The following is a 26929-nucleotide window of genomic DNA, read 5'->3' as shown; positions in this document are numbered from 1 at the left end:
CCTAACACAAGTTCTCCAACCTCATATTTAGCAGTTAAATGTCCACTCTTGCCTCTCTCTTACAGTTGTCACAAAGCTAGTACTTTTTTTCTAAAAGCTGTTCAGGAATCCTGAAGAAGGGCCTGTGCCCGAAATGTCGAATCTCCTGTTCCCTGGATGCTGCCTGACCTGCTGTGCTGTTCCAGCAATAAAGTTTCAACTTTGATCTCTAGCATCTGCAGACCTCACTTTCTCCTCAAGGAGACTCTGTCCTTGATTTTTTTCAGAAGTCCAATACACTGGGCCAGACTCCGATAGACTCGTTTGGCACAGAGATGAAAATGATTTTGAGAGGCCTTTTGTTTATGCGTAAGCAGATGAGACTTCAGGCCAAAGTGGTCATGCTTTAGAAGTGACCTGAGTAAAGAGAGGGGAGTGGTCAGCTCTCTAGTTAGCTGAGCTGAGCTAAGCAGTTTTAGTTTAGTCTTGAACTGGAACGTTCAACAGGGAGCTGTGTGGAAACTCTCTCTCTTTTCTGCCCTTCAACTTCAACCTGTAAGCATGTGCTCCATTATAGTGGTTTTTAAAGGGGAGTTTGCTTACTGGGACTGTTGTGTATATTTGGAACAGCATAATTAAGTCGAGTTGGATAGGCTGAGTTCTGTAAGGTTCTTTATTCTGTTCTTTGTGTTTCATTGTGTAATTTTCTGAATAAAGTCTTTTGTCTATTTTAAAATCTAGTAGTTAACCCAGCTATCTTACTGCAGGTAATTTTCACTGTACACTTACCAAAACAAATTGCGAAGTTAGGTCTAGGGCTGCCTGCTTAAGAATGTTTTGAGTGATCTGGCCTAGTCCATAACTGATTGGGAGCTCTTTGCGGGATTTTAAACAGTGAGTGGTAGGTGCTAGTTTCTTTATTTCAGGCGTTGGTTTGATTCAGAAGGCAAAGCTTGGGATAGTAATGGCTCTTTCAGTCACCACAAGTTTTCTGGATGTGGATGCAGTGACTTTGGAGGTTTTGCAAAAAGTGAATAAGACCAAGTTGCAAGAATTAGCAGAGAAGCTAGAATTGAAACTGCCTGGGTCTATGAGGAAAGGAGAGATAGTTAGAGCGTAGGTCAGCATTTAAACTTGCTGAAGAAACCATCAGAATCTATAGAGATGGCAAGAATTCAATTGCAAATAAAGCAGCTTGAGTTGGAAGCGAGATATAAGGAAAGGGCAGCAGAAATGAAACAGCTTGAGCTATGATTAAAAGCAGAAGAGAGGGAAAAAGAGAGAGCAGGAGAACAGAGAGAAAAAGAGAGCAGCAGAAGAAAGGGAAAGAGAGAACAGAGAAAGAAAAAGAACTTCAAAAACTGACACTTAAAAAGGAAAGTCAGCTTCAAAGGCTGGAGATAAAGCTCAGGGTAGGCTTAGTGAGGAAGAGAGTGAAGATGAGCAAGCCCTGGTAGTCAGAAGCTGTTTAAAGTATGATAAACTATTTATGCATGTTCAAGCATTGCCTAAATTTGATGAGAAGGATGTGGAAGCCTTTTTCATCTCATTTGAAAAGGTGGCTAAACAAATGCAGTGGCCAGTGGCAATTTGGGTTTTCTTGATCCAAACAAAACTTGTAGGTAGTGCTTGTGAGGTATTCGCATCCCTATCAGAGGAGGTATCTGGGGAGTATGAGGAAATGAAAAAAGCCATTTTAAGTGCATATGAGGTTTACCAAAAAACCTATAGACAACATATCAGGAATCTAAGGAGGGACCCTGGTCAAATTTATATTGAATTTGAATGGATCAAACAGAGTAATTTTGATAGATGGATAAGAACTTTAAAAATCGAGCAAACCTATGATGCCCTTAGAGAGGTAATTGTTTTGGAGGAATTCAAACATTCACTGCCTGAAGTAATGCAAACTCAAGTGAAAGAGCAGAGAGCTAAAACTGTAAGTTTAGCAGCTGAAGTGGCTGATGATTATGAGCTGATCCATAAAACATGGTTTGGCTTCCAGAATCAATTTCAGTCCATGAAGGATAGAAATTGAGGCAAAGAGACATCCTCACGTGGAAAGGGAAAGGTAGATCTCAGTGAAGATCTCTCTAGCACTGCCAGTATCAAACACTGAAGATCATGCTGAGGGCTTATGGTCAGGATTATCCAGATGATTGGGCTAAGGGAGTTCCACTTTTACATTTTGCGATCAGAGATGCACCAAATGAATCAACCAAATTCAGTCCACTTGAATTAATGTTTAGGCATGAAATAAGAGGATCATTAAAATTAATTAAGGAGAAATTGATAAGTCAAAATTCAGAGACCACCTATTTGGACTATGTGTCAAATTTTAGAGAACGATTAAATAGAACTGGAGAGTTGACTAGACAACGTTTAAAAGTATCACAGCACACAATGGAACAAGAAGCAGATAAGAAATCACATATTCACAGTTTTGCAATTGGGGATAAGGTATTGGTGTTACTTCCAGTAACAGGTGAGCCTTCAAAGGCAAGGTTTAGTGGACTTTATCAAGTTGAGAAGAAATTGAATGAGATGAACTCGTTGATAAGGACTCCAGACAAGAAGAAATCTCACAGAGTATGTCATGTGACTATGCTTAAAAGGTATTTTGATAGGGAAGGAAAGCAAGAGGAGAAGGTGTTAATGATTACAGCACAGAAGGAAGAACCAAGTTCAGAGGATTCTGAATTGGATATTCCTCGAATCAAATTGGACAATGAGGAAGTTGCCAAAAATTGGGATAAATTATTGAGTTACCTTCCACAAGAAAATCAAAATGACCTGAAAGAGTTATTCCTATCATATGGGGAGATATGCAGAAATAAACTGGGAAGTACTAACCTAATTATGCATGATGTAGATATAAGAGATGCTGTTCCAATTAAGCAAAGTCCTTATAGGCGTAACCTTCTAAAGTTGGCACAAGTTCAGAAGGAGATAAAGCGCATGCTCCAAGATGGCAAAGTCAAAATGAGTCACATTGACTGGAGCTCACCTATAGTCATGGTGCCAAAGCCAGATGGCATCCAATGGTTATGGGTAGATTATCGCAAAGTCAATGCCGTTACAAAGACTGATGCATATCCAATTCCACAATTGGAGGACTGTGTCGGAAAAGTAGGACAAGCAACTTACATTTCTAAGTTGGACTTGCTCAGAGGCTACTGGCAAGTACCTCTATTGGAGAGAGCAAAGGCAATTTTTGCTTTCGTAACGCCACATGGACTCTATCAGTTCAAAGTCATGCCATTTGGCATGAAAAGCACTCCAGCCATGTTTCAGAGACCGAATGAAAGTCATTGCAGGGTTACCTAACTGTGTGGTGTACATTGATGACCTGGTGATTTTAGTCACTCATGGAAGGAACATTTACAGCATTTATCGGACTTGTTCGATCAACTTCGGAAGGCAGGGGTGGTGGTAAACCTAGCTAAAAGTGAATTTGCTAAAGCCTAAGTCACCCTTGTGGGCTATGTTATTGGACATGGAGAAATGGTCTCACGAAATGCCAAAATGAAAGTAATTGGGGAATTTCCCACACTGTCAACAAAAAAATCAGTACTACGGTTCCTGGGGTTGAGTGGATTTCATCGAAAGTTTGTGCCAAACTTTATCAGTGTGGCTGCTCCACTCATCGAATTGTTAAAAAAGGGCAAGAAGTTTCAGTGGACAGAGGACTGTCAAAAGGCATTTGACGGCCTAAAAATTGTGTTAACCACTGCTCCAGTATTAGCCACATCGGATTACATGAAGCCTTTCAAGGTGTCTGTTGATGCCAGTGATGTGGGTGTTGGTACGATGCTCCTGAAGGAAGATGACGAGGGAATAGAAAGACCCATTGGGTATTTTTCCAGGAAGTTGAATATTCATCAACAGAAATATGCAACAATGGAGAAAGAACCTTTAAGATTGGTGTTGGCATTACAACATTTCAGCCTTTATATTATCAGCAATGCATCTGAGACAACCGTACATACTGTTCACAATCCAATGACATTTGTAGAAAAGTTTAAGGACAAAAATGCCAGACTGTTTAGATGGAGCTTGCTGTTGCAGCCATTCAATTTGACAATTGTGCAGGTGGCAGTTCGTGAAAATGTGATTGTCGATGCATTATCGAGACTTGAATGAGATACGGAGGCGTTCGGTGGTGGGTGTCCCGTGACCTGAATTTGCATGTGGTTTCTAGTTATAATGTATATGTATGTTTAAACTACTAACCAGGATTTTGAAGGGTTAAAAATGAAGCCATCTTTTGGTATTGATAGTTCTTTTTTTTTAAGGGGGGGAGGGGTAGGGGGGTGTCACGAAGGTAATCCTTTTTTGTAAAAAAGCTGTTCCTTGGTTCAAGGAGACTCTGTCCTTGATTTCGTTCAGAGGGGCAATAAACTGGGCTGGACTCCAATCAGTTTGGTTTGGCACAGAGATGAAAAGAATTTTGAGAGGCCTTTTTTTTAACGTGTAAACAGATGAGACTGCAGGCCAAAGTGGTCATGCTTTAGAAGTGACCTGTATAAAGAAAGGGGTATGGTCAGCTCTCTAAGCTAGCTGAGCTGAGCTGAGCAGTTTTAGTTCAGTCTTGAACTGGGATGTTCAACAGGGAGCTGTGTGGAAACTCTCTCTCTTTTCTGCCCTTCAACTTCAACTTGTAAGCATGTGATCCTTTAAACTGGTTTTTAAAGGGAATTTGCTTATTGGGACTGTTGTGTATATTTGGAACAGCATAATTAAGTCTAGTTGAATAGCCTGCATTCTGTAGGGGTTCTTTTATTCTGTTCTTTGTGTTTCATTGTGTAATTTTGTGAATAAAGTTTTTGTCTGTTTTAAAATCTAGTAGTCAAACTAGTTATCTTACTCTGGGAAATTTTCACTGGACATTTACCAAAACAAATTGCAAAGTTAGGTCTCGGGCTGACTGCTGAAGAATATTTTGAGTGGTCTGGCCTAATCCATAACACAGTTTACATATCTAAAAATCTCTTGCAATCTTCTTTTATATTACTAGCTAGCATACTCTCATATTTCATCTGTTCCTCCGTTATTGTTTTTTTTCATTGCCTTTTGCTAGTTTTTAAAACCTTCCCAATCTTCTGGCTCCCCACTAATCTTCACCATAAACTACGATTTTTCTTTTGATTTTATGCTATCCCTGATTTCCCTTGCCAGCCATGGTAACCTCATCCTACCCTTAGTATGCTTCTTCTTCCCTGCAATGAATTTCTGTGCCTTCTGAATTACCTCAGTAACTCCTGCCATTACTGCTCCACCATTTTCCCTGCAACGACACAGGATCATAGGAACAGGTGTAGGCTATACTACCCCTTTAACTTGTTCCAACATTCAATGAGGTCATGGCTGATCTGTGGCCTAACTCCATATATCTGCCTTTTGTCAATATCCCTTATGACCTTTGCTTAACAAAAATTGATGTATCTCAGATTTAAAATTAATAACTGATCCAGCATTCACTGTTGTTTGTGGAACAAAGTTCCAAACGTTTTGGCTGAGGATCAACTTTGGTTCAACGAAGAGTGCAGGAGGAAATACCCGGAGCCCCACAGGACATAGCTAAAAAATGAATTGTCAACCTTCAGCTCATAGAAAGTGGTCTTCTTGACTTGTTCCATCAGGCAATGACAGCTGCATTCGAGGAGATCACATATTTGAGCATCATTTCTATTAAATCAGTACTGGTGATGACAATGTTTTAAATTAATGGTTTGGACACAGGAGCCTAGTACAGCTGAGCCTTAGATGTGTGAAAAATTTCCAGACTGGTTGTGAGCTACACTTGATTGGACAATTTTAAGGCTATGTCTTTGATCATCTTCATCCTGGGCTTTTGGGCTTTGAGACATTTTGATTCTAAGTGAATGCTCATTATTAACTGAACAAGTCAATCGCCTGATCAGCACGCATGGATCTCTTGCAAAGATCAAATAACAATTTTGGACCCAAGCAATTAAGGCCCCAATGCTTTGGTCTAAGATGTCTCCATGTAGCTTTGAGTTTATCCTTCTGGTGATGGAGGATGTTTTGTATAATCAAACCACTTTGATTAATCATCACTCTAATTTAACATCAGCAGGAGGTCTCTATTTGCATTGGCTTTTCCCACAGACTATGGTTCAGACATCGAAATCATAATCAACCTTGGAATTAAAGTTCACCAGATGGATGATTCTTTGCTTCATTTTGGATGGCAGTGAGGTTTTCAGCACAGTCAGAGTAGAAATTGTTCTTTGCATCTTCACTGGAATTAAGATTGAGGCATAAGCTCTGATGATTCTAACATATTGTTTATGGCAGAGCTGTATGTCAAGTGTTACAGGTCTTTCACTTATACAACTGGGGACAAAGCAGGACAGCACAACAGGGCAGAAACCTCTACAGCAACTGGTTTCTGCATTTTTTTCTTTTTCCTACATATATTCCTCAATATTGCAAAGAGAAACATCATTGTTATATTTGCATACAATGTATAGTTCTGTGTTTAGGAGACAGAAACCATAGTCCATCCCTGGATGTATATAGGGAATACAGGAGTTTACTGAAGAAGGTAATCAGGAGGGTGAAAGGGAGGCACGAGATAGCCTTGAATCCAAAGAGGTTCTTTAAGTATATTGAAGGAGAAATAATAACTAGAGGGAGAATAGGACCCCTCAAGGACCAAATGGATGTGCAGACCGAAGAAGATGGGCGAGGTCCTCAATGAATATTTTTTCGCTGTGTTTATGATAGAGAAATACATGAAGACTTGGGAACTTGGGGAAGTTAGTGGCCATATCACGGGGACAGTCCATATCACGGGGACAGTCCATTTCACGGGGACAGTCCATATCATAGTAGAGGAGGTGTTGGATGTATTAGAATTATGAAGGTGGATAAATCTCTTGGTCCTGACTAGATATAGCCAACAACACATCAAGAGGCTAGAGAAGAACTTGTGGGAACCCTGGCTGACATTTTAGCAATATCATTAGCCACAGGTGAGGTCCCGGAAGACTGGAGGGTAGTGAAGGTTGTGCCCTTATTCAAGAAGGGCTTCACAGAAAAACCTGGGAACTATAGACCAGTAAGCCAAACATTTGTGATAGTTAAGTTACTTGAGTAGATTCTGAGGGATATGCTATACATGTATTTGGAAAGACAGGGTTGGATTAGGAGCAGTCAGCAAGGCTGGGTGTGTGGGAGATCAAGCCTCACAAATTTGTTAGAGTTGATTAGATTAGATTCCCTACAGTGTGGAAACAGGCCCTTTGGCCCAACAAATCCACACCGAGCGACCCTCCAAAGAGCAACCCACCCAGACCCATTCCCTTACAACTACCCCTGACTAAACACTATGGGCAATTTAGCATGGCCAATTCACCTGACCTGCACATCTTTGGACTGTGGGAGGAAACCAGAGTACCCGGAGGAAACCCACGCAGACACAGAGAGAATGTGCAAACTCCACACAGACAGTTGCTGGCGGGAATTGAACCGGGGTCCCTGCCGCTGTAAGGCAGCAGTGCTAACCACTGAGCCACCAGTGACCAGGAAGGTTGACGAGCACAGGGCAGGGTAGTAGATGTAGTCTATATGGATTTCAGAAAGGCCTTTGATAAGGTTCCACATTGTAGATTGCTCTGGAAGGTTAGATCACATGGAATCTAGGAAGAGATGGCAAATTGGATACACAATTGACTTGATGGTAGGAAGCAGAAGGTAATAGTGGAAAGAGGTTTGTCAGACTATAGCCCTGTGACTAGTGGAGTGCCTCAGGGATCAGTGCTTGGCCCATTGCTGTTTGTTATTTATATCAATGATTTGGATGAGAATGTACATGGCATGATTAGTAAGTTTGCAGATGACACTAAAATAGGAGGCACCATGGACAGTGAGGAAGATTATCAAAAATTGCAGCAGGACCTTGATCAGCTGGGGAAGTGGGCTGAGAAATGGCAATTGAAGTTTAATATAGATAAGTGTGAGGTCTTGCATTTTGGAAAGTCTATTCAAGATAAGCGTTTCATGGTGAATGGTAGACCTTAAGGAGGGGAGTGGAACAGAAGGGCCTTGGAGTTGAGGTGCACGGTTCTCTGAAAGTGGAGTCACAGGTAGACAGGGCAGTGAAGAAGGCTTTTGACACACTGGCCTTCATCAGTCAGGGCACTGAGTATAGAAGTGGGGAAGTTATGCTGTAGTTGTAAAGGATGCTGGTGAGGCCGCACTTGGAGTAATATGTTCAGTTTTGGACATCTTGCTATAGGAAGGATGTTATTAAACTGGAAAGAGTACAGAAGAAATTTACAAGGATTCAACGATCTGACTTATAGGAAAGCAAGGGCTTTTTTCTTTAGAGTGTAGGAGATTGAGGGGGATCTTATAGAAATATATAAGATCATGAGAGGCATGGATAGGATGAATGCACTTGGTCTTTTTCCCAGGGCTGGGGAATCAAGGACTAGAGGGCATCAGTTTAAGTTAGAGGGGAAAGAATAAAAGGGAACCTGGGGGGGCAACTTTTTTTTACACAGAGGGTGGAACACATATAGAATGAGCTGCCAGCGGCAGTGGTTGAAGTGGGCACATTAACAACATTTCAAAGGCATTTTGGTTAGACTTACTACATGGATAGGAAAGGTTTAGAAGGATATCGGCCAAGTGCAGGAAAATTGGGTTCGTGTTCATGGACATTTTGCTTGGCATGGACCAGTTTGGGCCAAAGGGCCTTTCTCCATGCTGTAGAACTCTATGACTCTAAGCCTGGCATTTGTGAAATAAGCTACTGCATTATGGCCATTATGAGAGTCATAGCTATTATAATTACTGCATATAGCTGAGGATTTGTGATATTAATCAGAAGCACAAAATACCAAATTAAATACATTAATCTAAAAAACAAGTTTCAAATGTCGAGTTTTAAGTTGCTGCACTTACTTGGCCTCAGGATCGTACTCAGCCCAGATTCTCTTAAATTCATCCAGATGATGTGGACCAAGAATAGACCAATCACGGGTTAAATAATCAAAATTATCCATGATTACAGCTACAAAGAGGTTGATAATCTGAGAGGAAGAGAAATTTAGTTAGCAAATGTGGAGCAAATTCAAGCTTTAAAAGAAAAAATAGTATGATATTCTGCCTTTACAATGTAGTTGGTAATGAAATATTACTGGGCAATGACTACTTTAAATATAAGGGAACATAAGGATCCATTTAAACCAAGTGCAGAAGATCTACATTTGATTCATATAGCAATTTAACATTCATGCATATTCATATATTTGCAAAGTAAACATACTATCCCACAAGGCAAAAGTGAGGACTGCAGATGCTGGAGATTAGAGTCGAGTGTGGTGCTGGTAAAACACAGCATGTCAGGCAGCATTCTGATAAAGGGCTTATGTCCATAGCACTGATTTTCCTGCTCCTCGGATGCTGCCTGACCTGCTGTGCTTTACCAGCACCACACTCTCGATACTATCACTACACACTGACTGAAATGCCACTCTGAATCCCAATAATGTAAACTTTTCATATTCACCAAAGCACCTAGCATCCACAGGTTTTTCTGCTCTGGGCTCAGTTGGGGCAAAGGCAAAAGACAATCTGGAGTCCCCAGCCTCATTAAATGCCCTTCAGCCTCCAAACTCATCCTTAAGATCCTATTTGGCAAGGTGGCTTTGCTTGGGGGAGATTAACTGTAGTCCCAACAGGAGACACAGTTCCCATGTGATTACTTGGTAACTCTTGGAGATGGCCATTCTCCAAGATGTTCACCCTGAGCCATTAAAGATCATAGCCTTAAATTGCTGCAAGGCAATCCAGTCAATGTCATCCCTGACTTTACAGTTCAGGTGCAGAACCACTGCTTTTGTGTAAAGGTCTGGGGAAAACATAGATATGTATGAAAATCAAAATGTTGTGATAACACATTTGTAGCTTTAAATTTCTGAAATGTGATAAGCAACAGAGGGGTGGGATAGAAAGACCTGTAGAGAGAAGATCAATGTTGTTTTAGTTTTAAAAATTTCAGATGTATTCTGAAGCGAATTAATTATCTCATTTTTGCTAATTATTACTTGTGTTATAAAGTTGAAGGTGTATACTGTACCTTTAAGAGAGTGTGAATGCTGTTCTGAACTGAGAGATAACAAGCATCTGTGTATATGACTAGATGGCAGTCGCAGAGTGTACTAGAAAATTGAATATATGTAACATTTGGCTGTGAAATGGATACCTGAGTTGGTTACTGTTTTGACAACAACTCAAATTTAACCAGTTTAAATTATACCCTAGGATACTAAAACCCAATTGAGCTTGAATTTATTGTTTTGCCAACATGGAACCAATGAGATGAACCGATGTTGGGGAAATAAAAATGCAGGCATTTTGAAAATTGGAGACAGAGCAACTGCCATTGAGAGAGACCCAAGAGATTAGAAAACACTCTGTATCAAAGGTTCCTTTTCATATGAAATATATTCGCAATAAAAAGAAAGACGACGATTCAGGGAGACCTTCAGCAGGAAAAAGAAAGACACCGAAGACAACAACCGCTAGGCGGTTTTGAAATTGAATTGATGTAATTTTCGTAAATGTCTTATTGGAACAGCATTTTGTTAGACAGTTAGATGCAGATGATAAGCAATTAAGAGAAAGGGGCATTTAAGTGTTGTGAATAGTTCTTCTTTAATATTCACTTTTAGAGTTAAAGAATAAATTGATATTATTTTATTTAAATAGTGAAATTTGAGAGTTGTCTGTTACTCATATTTTAACAGATTATGAAGCGAGGTGAGCTTTTCTGGGTGTTGGTTTAATTAACAGAAGGGTTCACCATCATGTCATAACACTTGCATCTGAGATGAGGCAAAATTGAGCTCAGAGAAAGTGAGAGTAACAGCATGACAGAAAAACTTAGATAGGCATCAGAATTAGAGAGAAGAAAGATAAACATTGGGGTCAGAGAGTGCAAGAAAGACAGAAGTAGAGAGAGGCAGAGAAAGAAATAAGAGCTATAATATGCTTTTTTCCTTTATTGAAAATTATAAACTCACTTTAAAAATTGACTAAGTCTTTCACTGTATATCTTTTAATGATTACAGGACATCTGTGCTATGACCATGAGACAGAGAGAGAGAGATGAATTACAAACATCTATGAGACAGGGATGAAGAGACAGACAGATTCATTTGATATCTTTTGAAGTTTGATAGCCACAATATTTGCACTATCTCCATCCCAAGTGCAGGTTGCTGCTATTAGTGACTCAATTCCTGACATATATCACTCACCAGTGACTTTCCAAAAGGAAAGAAAAAAAAGTACCAGAAGGTGATAGAGATAAAATCAAATTAGTTAAGAGAAAGGAACAATGTAAAATAAAAGGAGAGGAACAGAAGAGGTGAAACAGAGAGAAATATCAAAGTGATTGCAACATGGACTACACATTTTTTGTGCCTTAAAATTTTACCATCCTGTTTTAGGTGGGAATAAGGTGCTAATGAGATGAACATTTTAAAACATTACTTGCTCCCAAGATGTGGATATTACTGCTTAGCCAGTATTTAATACCCATCCCTAACCATCCTTAAGAAGGTGGGTTTGACCTGCCTTCTTGAACAGCTGCAATCCACAAGTGATAAGCTTCTCCACAAAGCTGATGGAAGAGAGGCTTTTTGCAATTATTTTGATTGGTAACAGAGTCATACAACACAGAAGTAGACTCTTTGGCTCAACTTGTTCATGCCGACCAGATTGCCTAAACTGAACTCATCCCATTTGACTGCATTTGGCCCATATCCCCCCTCACCTTTCTATCCATTTACCTGTCCAAATGCCTTTTAAATGTTGTAACTGTATTTACCTTTACCACTTTCTCTGAAGCTTGTTCTATATATGTACCACCCTCTGTATGAAAAAGTTGCCCCTTTTAAATCTTACACCTCACAACTTAAACCTATGCACTTTAGTTCTGGACTCCCCTAACTTGGGGAAAGGACCTTGGTTATTCACCTTATCTATGCCCATGATCTTATAAAATTCTACAAGGTCACCCTTCAGCTTCCTATGATCCAGGGAATAAGTCTCCATCCAGCCTCTTTTGATCACTCAAATCCTGCAGTCTCAGTAAGATCCTTGTAAATCTTTTTGACCCTTTACAGTTTAATAACATCCTTTGTATAGGAGGATGCCCAGTATTTTTTGCAGTATTCCAAATGTATCCTTATCAATATCTTGTACAGCCATAATATGATGTCCCAACTCCAGTACTCAATGTTCTGACCAAAGAAGACAACTGTGCCAAACACCTTCTTCATCACCCTGCCCATCTGTGATACCACTTTCAAAGAACTATGTACCTGCACTGTTAATTCTTTCTGTTCAACGCACTGCCCAGGGCCCCACCGTTAACTGTGTACGTCTTGCTTTGGTTTGTCTTCCCAAAATGCAAGACCTTGGATTTATCTTAAATAAATTCCATCTGTCATTCCTCAGCCCACTAGCCCAGTTGATCAAGATCCCGTTGTGTTCTCAGATAACCTTCTTCACCATTCACCAATTTTGGTGTCATCCACAAACTTAGTAACCATACCTCTTATATTCTTATTCAAATTGTTTATAGAAATGATCAACAGTGGACCAAGAACTGATTATTGCAGCACACCGCTGGTCACAGGCCTCCAGTCTGAAAAACAACCCTCTAATACCACTTTCTGTCTCCTACTGTCAAGCCAATTTTGTATTCAATTCGCTAGCTCTCCCTGGACCCCATTTGATCTAATCTTACTAACCAATCTACCATGTGGAACCTTGTTGAAAGCCTTGCTAAAGTCCATGTAGACAATGTCTACCACTCTGCTTTCATCTGCTTCTTGATCACCTCTTCAAAAAGATTGAGAGTCATGACTTCCTACACACAAAGCCATACTGACTAACCCTAATCATACCTTGCCTTTCTGAATTTATGTAAATCCTGTCTCTCAGAATCCCATTCAACAACCTGCCAACCACTGACATCAGGCTCACCAGTCTGTGGCTCCCTGGCATTTTCTTGCCATCTTTCTTAAATAATGGTATAGCTTTAGCCACCCTCCAGTCTTACAGCATTGCACCTGTGACTATGAATGTTACAAATATCTCTGCTCGGGGAAATTTCTTTCCTACCTTCTCACAATATTCTGGGATCAGGTCCTGAGGATTTGTCTATCTGTATGTGCTTTAAGACCTAGGAGAAAGTGAGAACTGCAGATGCTGGGGATCAGAGCTTAAAAATGTGTTGCTGGAAAAGCGCAGCAGGTCAAGCAGCATCAAAGGAGAAGGAGAATCGACGTTTTGGGCATAAGCCCTTCTTCAGACCAGCACCCCCTCTTCTGTAATCCAGACTCTTTTCATGACACCACTATTTACCCCCAAGTTCCTGAACTTCCATCTCTTTCTTCACAGTAAATAGTGTTGAAAAATATTCAGTTGGGATCTCATCTCCTGTGATTCCTCATTGATCTTTAAGGGCCCCTATTCTCTCCCCAGTTACTCTTTTGTCCTTAATATACTTGTAGAATTTGTTTGGATTCTTATTAACCTTATCTACCAGAGCTATCCCATGTCCCCTTTGTGCCCTCACGATTTTCCTCTTAAATATACTCCTATACTCCTCAAAGGATTCACATGATCCCAGTTGACATATGCCCCCTTCTTTTTGTCTCAAGTCATCCAGTGTTCCCTACTCCTGCCAGCCTTGCCATTTACACTAGCAGGAACATGCTATCCCTGAACTCTTGTAATTTTATTTTTGAGAACCTCTCATTTGTCAGACATCCCTTTGTCTGCAAACATCCTTCCCAATCAACTTTTGAAAGTTCCTGTCTGATACCATCAAAATTGGCCTTCTCCCAATTTAGCACTTTAATTTTGGACGAGGCCTATCCTTTTCCATTACTATTTTAAAACTAATAGAATTATGGTAGCTGGTTTCAAAGTGCTCCCCTACTGACATCTCAGTCACTTGCTCTGCCTTATTTCCCAAGATGTGGAGGTGTTGGCATTGGACTGGGATGAACAAAATCAGAAATCATTCGACACCAGGTTATGAGGTTGATTTCACCTGACAAAGGAGCAGCACTCTGAAAGCTTGTGATTTCAAATTAACCTGTTGGACTGTAACCTGGTGTCGTGTGACTTCTGAGTTATTTCCAAGAGAAGGTCGAGTTTTACCTCTTCTCTAGTAGGGCCATCCACATATTAGTTGAGAACAAACTTAACAAATACCTTTCCATCCAAGCCCTTAACTCCATGGAAATCCCAGTCTATGTTTAGAAAGTTAAAATCCTCTACTATTACACTGTATTGTTCTTACAGCTACTTGCAATCTCCCTACGTATTTGCTCCTCATTTTCCCACTGACTATTGGAGGGCCTGTAGTAAAATCTCCTCAAAGTGATCATCCAATTGTTATTTCTCAGTTCCACCCATTGGCTTCACTGGATGATCCCTTAGGAATATCCTCTCTAAGTACTGTTGTGATGTTTAATCGAAAAACGCTACTCCCTCTCCTTTCTTGCCTCTTTTCTATCCTTCCCATTGCATCCAAACCATGGACACTGAGCTGCCAGTTCTGTCCCTCCCTCAGCCATGTTTGTGTAATAGTTATGATAACCCAGTCCCATGTTCCCATCCTTGCAGAGTTCATCTGCCTTACCTGTCAAGCCTCTTGCATTGAAATAACTGCATTTTAATTCATTGGACTTCCCGCATCCTCTGCTGTGCTCTTGCCTGCCTATTTAACTCAGTCTCTTTAAGTTCCATACCAGCCTCAACTTCTCTTTTCTTTCACTACTGCTTAGGGTTCCTCCCCCAATCCCCCCCACTGCCCACCACCACCTCCACCACCAAAGCCAGACTAGTTTAAGCTCACTGAAGTTCAGGGGTCACTGAACAGGAGTTCAAAGAAGACAAACTGAGTAAGAGAAGTCAGTATTATGGGAAGGAGACAAGTTAGGAATGTTGATTTTTAACTGTCCATGTTAGGAATGTTGATTTTTGACTGTCCAGCAGAGAAAGCAGCTGAGCTACATGTGTTCTGTAAAGCGAGTTAAGTCCAAAGAACAGACGGACATGTCTGTGCTGTCAAACATCTCTCTACTGTTAGAACAAGTACCAAGGTCTAAGTGCTATTAGTCAGTTGTTATCCATGTTTACCACATGTTAAATCTGGGTGCTACAAATAAGTTCTACATGTAGTGCAGATTGTATTACTGTTGTAACTGGTATGGTATGTTATTGTTATTTGCTCAAAACCATGAAAATTTGTGGCTTTATTCTCTTATTGAGTTTTAAACCATTGGAAGCTTGCTATTGCCCATCCCTAATTGCCAGAGGGTAGTTAAACGTCAACCACATTGCTATGTGTCTGGAGTCACATGTAGGACAGTCCAGGTAAATATGGCAGTTTCTCTCCCTAAAGGCATTAGTGAACCAGATGAGTTTTCCCAACAGTCGATAATGGATTAATGGTCATCATTAGATGTTTAATTCCAGATATTGATTGAATTCAAATTCCACCATCAGCTGAAGTGAGATTTGAAACTGGGTCCCCTGAACATTACCTGGGTCTCTGGATTAACAGCCCAGTGATAATACACTCAGACATTGCATGTATTCTCTTCTCCCTGGGAACTAACATTTTGTCTACTTCAAAAATTATTGGTCTCCAGCCACAACTTAAACTGACGATTAGCTCTGAGATTATAACATGATTTGGTGATCTAGAATAACACATCTTAAAATGTAATTGCCTATTCTTTTAGCCAGGTTTTTTTGTATGTTTCCAATCCTTTATTTATGTAACAGTAAGTTGAGGAGTGGGGTACAAGGAAATGTTAATTAATGCACACTTGAGAATTGGAGGGATGCAAAGTATCTATTTGGAAACTGTACTGAAAGACATTGTGTATTTAAGGCTTCAAGCTTACTAACATTGTGCCAATGTGCTGCTCACTGAAACAGGTATCTGGAGAGATTCACAACCATTTGGCCTGCAAAGGTTGCATGTGACTTACATTTAGGTAAGTAGTTAATGGGATGGGGTTGAGGGTGGAGGACTTCAAATATTTAAAGTAAACTTCTGCCTCCCTCATTCCATAAAGACAAGTTCTAAACTTATCTGTCTGATCTCTCATGTGGATGCTTTGTTCAGTGGGCAACTAAATTTGCAATGGTGTCTTAATGACTCCATAGGATATTGATTTAAATTAATTTGTAAGGATCCTGTTTGAAAAGTGCCTCAATCACTTAAGAAAGCAGTGGAATAAAATAGCTGCCAGATGGGAAAAAGTGCAGACTGGGATTTTAATTGACAGCTATATAAAAATATGCCATTAAAAAGTGTAATTTGCTTCTAAAACTTGCTGTTTAGAATTGTAGAAAAGGAGCTTGCACTACGTTTACCTGCCTGTTTAGCTAAAAGCCTTTTCACATGGTCATTCGTATAAGTATTGAAACTAAGCACTGAAGAGTTCTGTCAGAGTTTGAGAACTCTGATTCCACAACACTTCCTGTCAATAATGAGAAACTGATACAGACTATCATTTCTCAAAGTTCATTAGATGAACAATGCATAATAGCACTGGGCTACATTCTGTATTAACGTTGTTACTCAAAAGTTGCAATGGAAGGTTGGAGATTAGAGGTTAATCCACAGAATACAATATGACCTGTAATTTTTCTTGAGCGCTATATATTTCAACTGAATACTTTATTCATTAAATGGAAAATACCAAGAATCCTTCTGGATGTGTACTCACCAAGAAGGCACACAGCATGTAGAAACTAACAAAGTAGAAGAAAGCAAAATAAGTTCCACAGTTAAGCTCTGTTTCATGACGCGTTGGCTCTTTTTCACAATGTCTTCCTGGGAGACAAGATAACATGATCTCCTGCCAGGCCTCACCTGTAGCACATCTGGAAATGCAAACCATAAATGTTGACTTGTTTTATTAAAGAACCATGTATGATACGATATAGCTCAATCTGTATTTGAAGAAAATAACATTCTTTTGAAATAAAACAGTGGAATACATCCTAAAAAGTATTGCGGATAAACTTCATCGGTGTTCATCACGGTTGGAAGTAAACTTACAAAAAGGGACAATTGAGTTGATAAACCTTCATCCCCTCCAAGCTCTAACTCTCGCTTTATATATATTTAAAATACATACTTTTTATCAATTGCTTGGTATCACAGAACTGAAAAACTAAAAGGAAGCATGAAAACAAAACCTTTTTCTCATCACGAGACAGATGCAAAAAATACTTGGAAAAGTAAAACAATTTGTACAGTGTGATTGGTTGGGCCTTTGTTGGAATGGATTTGCAGCAGAACAGATAACCGAAACTTAGATCTCTGACCAGGCGATAGACTCTGATTATTCAGGGTGTGGCAATAGGGAGATTCTGATCCAGATTGTGAGGATTTTCTCTTCTATTCTGGGTGTGAAATGGATCAAAGGTTGTTATAAATTGTAGATGTAATAATGTAATATCAGAGCCTACAAATGCACAACAATCCTGTATCAACAAACTCACAAAACACTCAAATGCTCATCAAATATAACATTCATATATTCAACTCACAATTTTAGTACCTCCTTTTATAGATTTACTGGGTAAAAGAACCTCAACTAATTAATATTGAACCACTTATCTTGTTACAATCTTACAATTGGTCTCTAGGTTGTTCTTACTGGGTGTTTATTTGTATCCATTTTAATCATCCCTAACAGCCATGCTGCAATTCATTCAGCCCTGTCAACCCTGCAAAGTTCTTCTTCATAATATTTTGGGACTAGTGCCAAAGGACTAGTGCTATCTAACCCACAGATGAGTCAAGCAACAGCCTGATATTGTCTGAAAGTTATAATTTTATGAGTATGACTATGTCCCAGACACCACCATCACCATCCTTGGATATGCCCTGTCCCACTGGCAGGAAAAGCTCAGAGGAGGTGGCAGCACAGTGATATAGAGTCAAAGAATTATAAAATTCGTAAAGTGCAGAAGAGGCCATTCAGCCCATTGAGTCTGCACCAATCCACTAAAGAACATTCCACCTAAACTCACTTCCCCATCCTATCTTCATAACCCTACACGGCTAGTCCATCTTGCCTGCACATCCTTGGACACTACAGGGCAATCTAGCATGATCAATCCCCTAACCTGCACATCTTTGGACCATGACAGAAACCCACACAGACACAGGAAGAACATGCAAACTCCACAAAGTCACCCAAGGCTGTAATAAAACCCAGGTCCCTAACACTGCGTAGTGGGAGGGAGTTGTCCCATGAGTCCTCACCATTAACTCTGGACAGAGTGAAGTCTCATGATATCATGGGGAAGGAAATCTCTTGCTAGTTACCACACACTATCCTCCTTGTACTGATGAATGTTGAACAGCACTTAGGTGGTGCAAAGTATCATGAGTGGGGGATTTCAATATCCACTACTACCAACAGTGGCTTGGCAGCGACACTGCTGATTGAACTGGTTGGGTTCTAAAAGACATAGCTATTAGACTGAGTCTGTGCCAGGTGATGAGGGAACCACTAAGAGGGAAAAACGTACTTGACCTCGTCCTCACCAATGTGCCTGCTGAGGATGCATGTGTCCATGACAGTATCAGTAACAGTGACCACCATACAGTCATTGTGGACACAAAGCCCCACCTTCACATTGATAACATCTCCAGCATGTGTGGCACTATCACTGTGCTAAATGGGACAGACTTCAAATAGATTAGCAACTCAAGACTGGGCATCCATGAAGCACTGTGAGCTATCAACAGCAGCAGAGTTGCACTCCAGCACAATTTGTAACCTCATGGTACAGTACATCTCCCACTCAACCATTACCATCAAGCCAGGTGATGAACCCTGGTTCAATAGAGAGTGCAGAAGGAGCAGCATCAAGTATACATAAAAATAAAGTGTCAAACAGTTGAAGTTACCAAAGATGACTACTTGCATTCCAAACAGCATATGCAGTAAGTGATCCCACAACTAATGGATCAGATTTAAGCACTGCAGTTGTGTTACATTTGGTCATGAGTGGGGACAGACAGGTAAACAACTCACTGAGGAACAGGGTCCACATTGGTCTGATTGTCAATGATGGAAGAGCCCCAGCACATCAGTGCAAAAGATAAGGCCGAAGCATTTGCAGAAGTCTTCAAACAGAAGTGCCGAGTGGATGATTCAGCAGTTGTTCCCAAGCTTACAGATACCAGTCGTCAACCAATTTGATTTACTCCACATGATATCAAGAAACTGTTTAGATACTGCAAAAGCTATGAAATCTGACAACATTCCAGCAATAATACTGAAGATTTGTGCCCCAGAATTGGCTGCAACCTAGCTATTCCAGTACAGTTACAACACTGACATCTACCTGACAATGTGAAAAATTGCCAAGGTAACATTGATTGGACTGGAAAGATTTTGAACTGTGAGGAGCTTAACTAAAAAGCAGAATTTCCAAGGTAATAATCTTATGATTACCTGAGCCATGGAAAACATAAATAAAATCAAGGAGATAAATGTGTGGCTTAGAGTGAAATGGTATAAATAGGTTTCATGAGGTTTTGACATCCAGCGTACTCTCTAATTTATTTTTCAGCACACACCTCCAAGGTCCACGTGAGGCAATGAACCAGAAGTCAACACTGTGATCTGCGTTCACAAGACACTTGAAGTTCACCTGACGAAGGAGCAGCGCTTTGAAAGCTTCTGATTTCAAATAAACCTGTTGGACTATAAGCTGGTGTCGTGTGACTTCTAACTTTGTCCAGCCCAGTCAAACACCGGCATCTCCACACCTTGATCTGCATTGGCATATGAATCACTTTGTGTGGAATGTCAGTGACTACATGCGCAGCTTACAGGGAACTTTGCTGGCACCAGTACTGGGATAGAAGGGAGGTATTCTCGTGGGATAGACTTCACTTGAACCATGCTGAGACCAACTGACCAACCAAGCCTGGAGAGAGGACATCAAACAATCACCTTTGTTTTATATAAATATTTTTATTAAAAACTTTTTCGAATCTTTTACAAAACAACTATACATAAAAAACCCAAAATACAAGAAGATAGAGGTAGTACAACAATGTCATATCACCATACTATTAATAATAAACTACCTACTATTCTACCAGAACAAACGTATCCATGTAACCTAAACTAAACTACAATCAAATTAAATAAAAATTAAATTAAGCTAAATTCAAATTAACTAATTAAATTATATCACATTACTTTATGCTATTTTGCCTACCACACCTCCACTGAAGCTTCCACCTCTGGGAGCACCAGTCATTGTACCCGTATTTATCCCCCTCGAATAAATCTCCCAAACAAGAGATTCCCTTATTCTCCCAAAGCTTAAAGCTGGAGTCCATTGCCCCAGATTTAAATACTTGGGCTCCCGCCAACAGGAGCAAGTGTATCAGCAACTGTGTGGAAGACTGCATACCGACTGCATATCGAGGAAGTCAATCCGGGTGTTCCCCGAAAGGAAACCCTGGATGAATAAGGACATACAGAACCCTCTCAAAACCAGGTGTGAGGCCTTCAGATCAGGAGACCCACTCAAATGTAAGGAATCCAAGTATGACCTTCGCAGAACCATTAAGACAGCCAAGGATCAATACCGATCCAAACTACAGACCAGAGAGACACCTGAAGACTATGGCAAGGACTGAATGACATCAGAGACAGTGCAAGATAGCAGATGATGACATATTCCTCCCAGGTCACTTTGAGCAGAATTTTGGCAGAGAGGTAACACCTATTCCGACAGGTGCTGACGAACCTATCCCAACAGTCACTGCATCAGAGGTTAGATAAGTTTTCCTTCGTGTGAATCTAAGGAAAGCGATAGGACCAGACGGAATACCAGACTGTGCACTCAGAGCATGTGCAGATCAACTGGTAGAGATCTCGGACATCTTCAACCACTCCCTGCAGCAGGCCACTGTCCCTGCCTGTTTCAAGAGGGCCAACATCACTCCTGTGCCTCAGAAGGCTCATGCAGCATGTCTCAATGACTACTCCCCAGTGGTCATGAAGTGCTTTGGAAGGCTGGTCATGGCATTAATCAACTCCACCTTCCCCACTACTCTTGACCCACTCCAATGTGCCTAATGGACCAAGAGATCCATATCATTTGCCCTTCACTTCTGCCTAGAACATCTGCCAGGCCCGCTGTCAAGGAAAGGTAACCAGCATTCTCAAAGATCCATCCCACCCTAACAGTGTTTTTCTACAACCAGTACAATCGGGGAGAAGGTACAGAAGCCTGAACACATGCATCAGCTGGTTTTGAAACAGTTTCTACCTTACAGTTGTTAGAATCCTGAATGGACTCTCAAACTCTTAACATTCGCCTGTACCTGTGTTTTTGTTTTTGCTGTTGTTTACCTATTATTTTTGTTTCTATGCTACTTAACTATGTGGTCTGCCTGTATTGCTTACAAGACAAAGCTTTTCACTGTGCCTTGGTACACGCGACAATAAATTCAATTCAATTTAATTCAATTCAATTCAACGGGGTAAACTACAAGGTCTTAAGCCAATTGCTCTCATCTTGCCTCCTTATCCTCTCAGCTTTCACCGTATTTAAAATGATGGGGCTCTTACACTGCTCAATCATGGATTTCATCTTATCCATGAGTAATAGATTAACTAGGGGACATCTCGACTGCAAGGCTTCAACGTCAAGCCAAATTGACTCTGAATGCCCCTAGTCTCCCATGTATGCTAACAGGGCGCTTATTTGATATCTCCTCAAGTCCAGAAGGTCCACCACCCCCTCAACCTGCGGGAGCTGCAATTTAGTAAATTTTATTTGGGGGTGCCTGCAACACGAAATAAAGGACCCTAGCCAACCACTGAGCCTCCATAACACTTGTCTGGGTAGCAACAAAGGGAGCATTCTCATGGAGTACAACAGGCTATTCAGCCCAATCATGATAACGGTAATCCCTCCCACCGCTGCAAATCCTGTTTTATCCTTTCCAGTAATTGTGCATAGTTAGCTTTATACAGCTGGGGGACGGCAGGGGTAATAATTCCCAAATATAAAAAACCTTTTGACGACCATCTAAATGGGGACTGCATTCCATCCTTCAGATCAGGCACCTCCACTAATCCCCACACCGGCATGGCTTCTGATTTTGTGAAGGTGGTCCTGCATCCCATATCCTGAACTTTAACAATTGGTGTCATGTCAGCCCAAAGTTCACTTGAGAATGTAACTTTTTAAAAAGTTCTGCGATTTACATATGAAAAAACTGAAACCAACATGTTCATTCTAAAAAGATGAGAGACTTAACAAAAAGTCCGGGTCTTTTTCAATATATAATTTTAGTTACATCACACTGTAAACTTTTGCCATAAATTCTGTGTCTTACGATCTTATACTCCACAACCACCTGATGAAGGAGCAGTGCTCTGATAGCTAGTACTTCCAAATAAATCTGTTGGACTATAATCTGGTGTAGTTTGATTTTTAACTTTGTACGCCCCAGTCCAACACTGATGTCTCCAAATTAAAACTATATTGGGGACTTCGTCGGACAAACACCTGGAATTCTGTGAACTTCAAACAGGTTATGTGAGTCGGAAAGAAATTGTCAGATAGAGTATAATATTGGTAAATGTGAGCAAGTCTATTTTGACAGGAAGAATAGAAAAACAGTATGTTACTTAAATGATGAGGAATCCCTCGTACAGACAGCACATGAAACTCCTATGCTGGTACAGCAATTGATTAGGAAAGCGAATGAAATGTTGTAACTTATTGCAAGGGGATTGGAATATAAAAGTAATGAACTTTGCCGCAGTTGTCCAGGATATTGGTGATACAATATCTGGAGTGTTGAATACAGTTTTGATCTCATTATTTTTACTAAAAAGTCACAATTACTTTGAAAACAGTTCAGAGAAGGTTAATTTGAGTCATTCTTGGAATAAAGATGAAAAGAGGAGCAGGGTTGCAGGTGGGTGATGGTAAGGTATATGTGACAGTTGGGTGAAGGAGTAGCGTGGCAGGTGTGTGAGTGAGCAGATAGGATGACAGGTAAATGGATAAGAGGATAGACTGTGTTAGGATAGTCAGGTGGTGGAGATAGTCAGGGTGAGAGTGTATTTGGACATCTGAGGGATAACAACATCTATGGCTGGGGATATATCCAATCCCTGACCACCTGGAGATTGGAAAATCTGAGCCCATATTTCTAATTTTTACTTTGTTTACTCTCATCCTAATTTGGCCCAGAAGCTAAACATGTAACCTACCATGAAGATTTTGAGCCAGTGAATGTTCATCACTAATAAACGGGAAATTATCAAATGTAGGCTTGGATCCACTAAAACTCTGTTTCCTTTGTATTCCTCTCTGTCCTGGAGTGCATGTTATAAATAGTAAGAAAGCTACAAAAAATTGCTGCCTCTGGCTGAATACACACCTACCCTGATTTCACTGGCAATTCTAGGAATTTGCAGCTCTTGCCTAAGCTCTAAAACAGCAATAAGGTTATGCCAAGTTGCAATGATCACAAGGGGGTATCACTGGTCACGATAAAGAAAGTTTTGGCTGACAGCGGGATTGATGTTGAGAAACTCCAGTGCTAGGTAAGGTTCAGTATTAGAAGGTAGGTTGAAAAAAGGCTCAAAATTGTTAAAATGGAAACCCGAGGAAAGTAGTAAAGAAAATGAAGAAAACAACAGACAGGAAGCAATTAGTGAAGAAATCATCAGCCAAGAAATAAGAAGCTAGAAATCTAAATATCTGAAGCCAAAGGCTCTTCTCAGAGCCCCCATGTCTTTCTAAATAGAACTAAGCCACAATCAAATTATCGACCACAGATGCTGAATTTCATTTGAAAGTTAGTATTTTTAAATCCTCATTCCTCTGTCATAAGCGAGGGTATCAGTAAATATTTCACTTGACTACTGTACATATGTGCACTTTTGTGTTGTTTATAGATTCATAACACATTTTTATCGACATGAGGTGAAAGGATTCTTAAAATAATTAAATAAAACTTTCTAAATCAAAGCTCAGTGACCAACCTTAGTGCAATTTTCTGGAAGAAAACCTTAACATATGAGTTGGACAAAAAAAATTGGAAGTTGCTTAATGAACAATGAAAATTATAGCAAGCAAAATAGCCAAAACTTGGAATTTTGCCAAGGCATTAGTACTGTTACCTATACTTGCAGTACCATTAAAAGAAAGGTTCATTAGATTTTATCAATTAAAAAATAATTTATATTATGTGAATTAAGGATGTGTACTGCAGACTGGAGGAAAAATTAGCAAGTGTGTCATGTTAATATGTTAAAGCGACAATATGCCAGGGACGATAGACAGAAGAAAACAATATTTACAATGGTGAAAGAAATAGAAAGCAAAATCAAATTGACAGAACGATTGGAAATTTAATGATATATTGAAAATTGCCAAGTCCCATCCACCAGTGATCAGATTGGATAATATGGCGATGCTTAAAAAATTGTATGAAATATTATGCTATCTCCCAGAAAACAGTTGAAATGACTTAAAACTTGTGACTGGGAGGTGTGTGCAGGAAGTAAGCATCATTGTGAAGGAGAATGTGAGGATTGTGCAGCAGTCAGCATCAATGTGAAGGAGACTGAGGAAAAGACAGGAGGAGTCTTTACTTATGAACCAGCTTGAGATAGTGGAGACAGTAAGTTCATAAAAAGCACAAGGTAATCACACTTCTTAAATTAATTCCATAAATTTGGTCTGTGGTCAGAGACAGGAGGGTGAGTCTGTGAATGAGGCAAGGATGGAAATCCAGAATTTAACTATTGAGGAACCTCAGCCAGTGGTCTTGAATGAACTGACTACAGCTCCTTGGTCCACAGCACCATTCAAGTGGGGGGAGAAAAGAGAAATGTACCACTAATAAGAGATAGCATAGGTCAAGAAATCGATGTTGGTCTCTGCAGCAAAAACAAGAGTGCCCAACGGCTGTGTTTCACAACACTGCCAAGAAGCACAACATCTTATCTGTGCTTGAGCAGGACTTGGAGTTTGAGGGGAAGGATCCAGATGTCATGGTTGATGTAGTTACCAATAGCTTAGGTAGTGTTTCTACAGAAGTAATGTTGAGGGATTATGAGCAGTTCAGAAGAGAAAATCCATAACAGCAAATGTGTTGTTTAGCAGCATCAATGTTGTCAAAGTAACTGGGAAAAGCCAAATGTATGCATATTTAGGGGGAATTTATAAGGGGCTAGACTTTTAACAAGTAGAGCTATAGGTGAAGGTTCAAGATTGTTTATCTGTAGCTAGGACGTTCTCATTTGAAATAAATCATAATTAAAGTCATAACATCATGGAGATGTACAGCATGGAAACAGATCCTTCGGTTCAATGCATCCATGCCAACTAGATATCCTAAATTAATCCAGTCCCATTTGTAAGCACTTGGCCCATATCCTTCTAACCCCTTCTTATTCATGTACCTGTCCAGTTGCCTTTTAAATGTTGTAATTGTACCAGCTCCATCACTTCCTTTGGCAGCTCATTCCATACATGCACCAACCTTTGTGTGAAAAGGTTGCCCCTTCGGTCCCTTTTAAGTCTTGCCCCTCTCACCCTAAACCTATGCCCTCTAGTTCTGGATTTCCCCAACCCCAAACTTGTCTATTTACCCTGTCCATGCCCTTTATGATTTTATAAACCTCTATAAAATCACCCCTCAGCATTTGACGCTCAAGGGAAAACAGCCCCAGCCTATTCAGCCTCTCCCTATAGCTCAAACCTACCAACCCTCGCAACATCATTGTAAATCATTCCTGAACCCTTTCAAGTTTCACAACATCCTTCCTATAGCAGGGAGACCAGAATTGCACACAATATCCCAAAAGTGGCCCAACCAATGTCCTGTACAGCCGCAAAATGACCTCCCAACTCCTATACTTAAGCTCTAACCAATAAAGGACAGCATCTCGTTGTTCAGCAACACTCCCCAGCACCTTACCTTTAAGTGTATAAATCCTGCCCTGATTTGCCTTTCCTAAATGCAGCACCTCACATTTATCGAAATTAAACACCATCAACCACTCTTCAACCCCGTGCCCATCTGATCAAGATCGTGTTGCACTCTGAAGTAAACCTCTTCGCTGTCCACTACGCCACCAATTTCGGTGTCCTCTGCAAACTTACTCACTTTGCCTTCAATATTCACATCGAAATCATTTACATAAATGACGAGAAACAACCCTCAACCACCACCCTCTGTCTTCTACTTTCAAGCCAGTTCTGTATCTAGTTCTTCCTGTATTCCATGTGATCTAACCTTGATCTACTGTGAGGAATGTTGTCGAATGCCTTGCTGAAGTCCAAATAGATCACGTCCACTGCTCTGTCCTCATCAATTCTCTTTGTTACTTCTTCAAAAAATTCAATCAAGTTAGTGAGACATGATTTCCCAAGCACAAAGCCATGTTGACTATCCCTAATCAGTTCTTATCCATCCAAATTCATGTGAATCCTGTCCCTCAGGATTGCCTCCAACAACTTGCTTACCACCAATGTCAGGCTCACTGGTCTACAATTCCCGGGCTTTTCCTTCCTACATTTCTTAAATAGTGGCACCACGTTAGCCAACCTCCAGTCTTCCGGCACCTCACCTGTGACCATCGGTGATCCAAATATCTCAGCAAGAGGTTCAGCAATCACTTCCCCAGCTTCCAACAGAGTTCTAGGGTATGCCTGATTAGATACCGGAGATTTATCCATGTTATGCATTTTAAGACATCCAGCACTTCCTCCTCTGTAATATGGATATTTTTCAAGATGTCACCATCTATTTCCCCACATTCTGTATCTTCCATGTCTTTCTCCACAGTAAACA

At 40.4% G+C, this 26929-nt stretch overlaps 1 protein-coding gene across 1 annotated transcript in view; it reads right to left on the bottom strand.

Annotated features, from left to right (window-relative positions):
* cacna1c (calcium channel, voltage-dependent, L type, alpha 1C subunit) overlaps positions 1–26929 on the bottom strand; it is an 890104-nt gene that overhangs the window by 86898 nt on the left and 776277 nt on the right. Inside the window, exons 35-36 of the mRNA XM_043708872.1 lie at positions 16785–16941; positions 8917–9044 (exon numbers count right to left, since the gene is read on the bottom strand). Coding sequence (XP_043564807.1) covers positions 8917–9044; positions 16785–16941 — 285 coding nt within the window. The remainder of the gene's footprint in view (positions 1–8916; positions 9045–16784; positions 16942–26929) is intronic.

The sequence above is a fragment of the Chiloscyllium plagiosum genome, chromosome 19 (genome assembly GCF_004010195.1).
Source record: "Chiloscyllium plagiosum isolate BGI_BamShark_2017 chromosome 19, ASM401019v2, whole genome shotgun sequence".
NCBI lineage: Eukaryota > Metazoa > Chordata > Chondrichthyes > Orectolobiformes > Hemiscylliidae > Chiloscyllium > Chiloscyllium plagiosum.
This window is presented reverse-complemented; position numbering and strand designations above follow the sequence as displayed.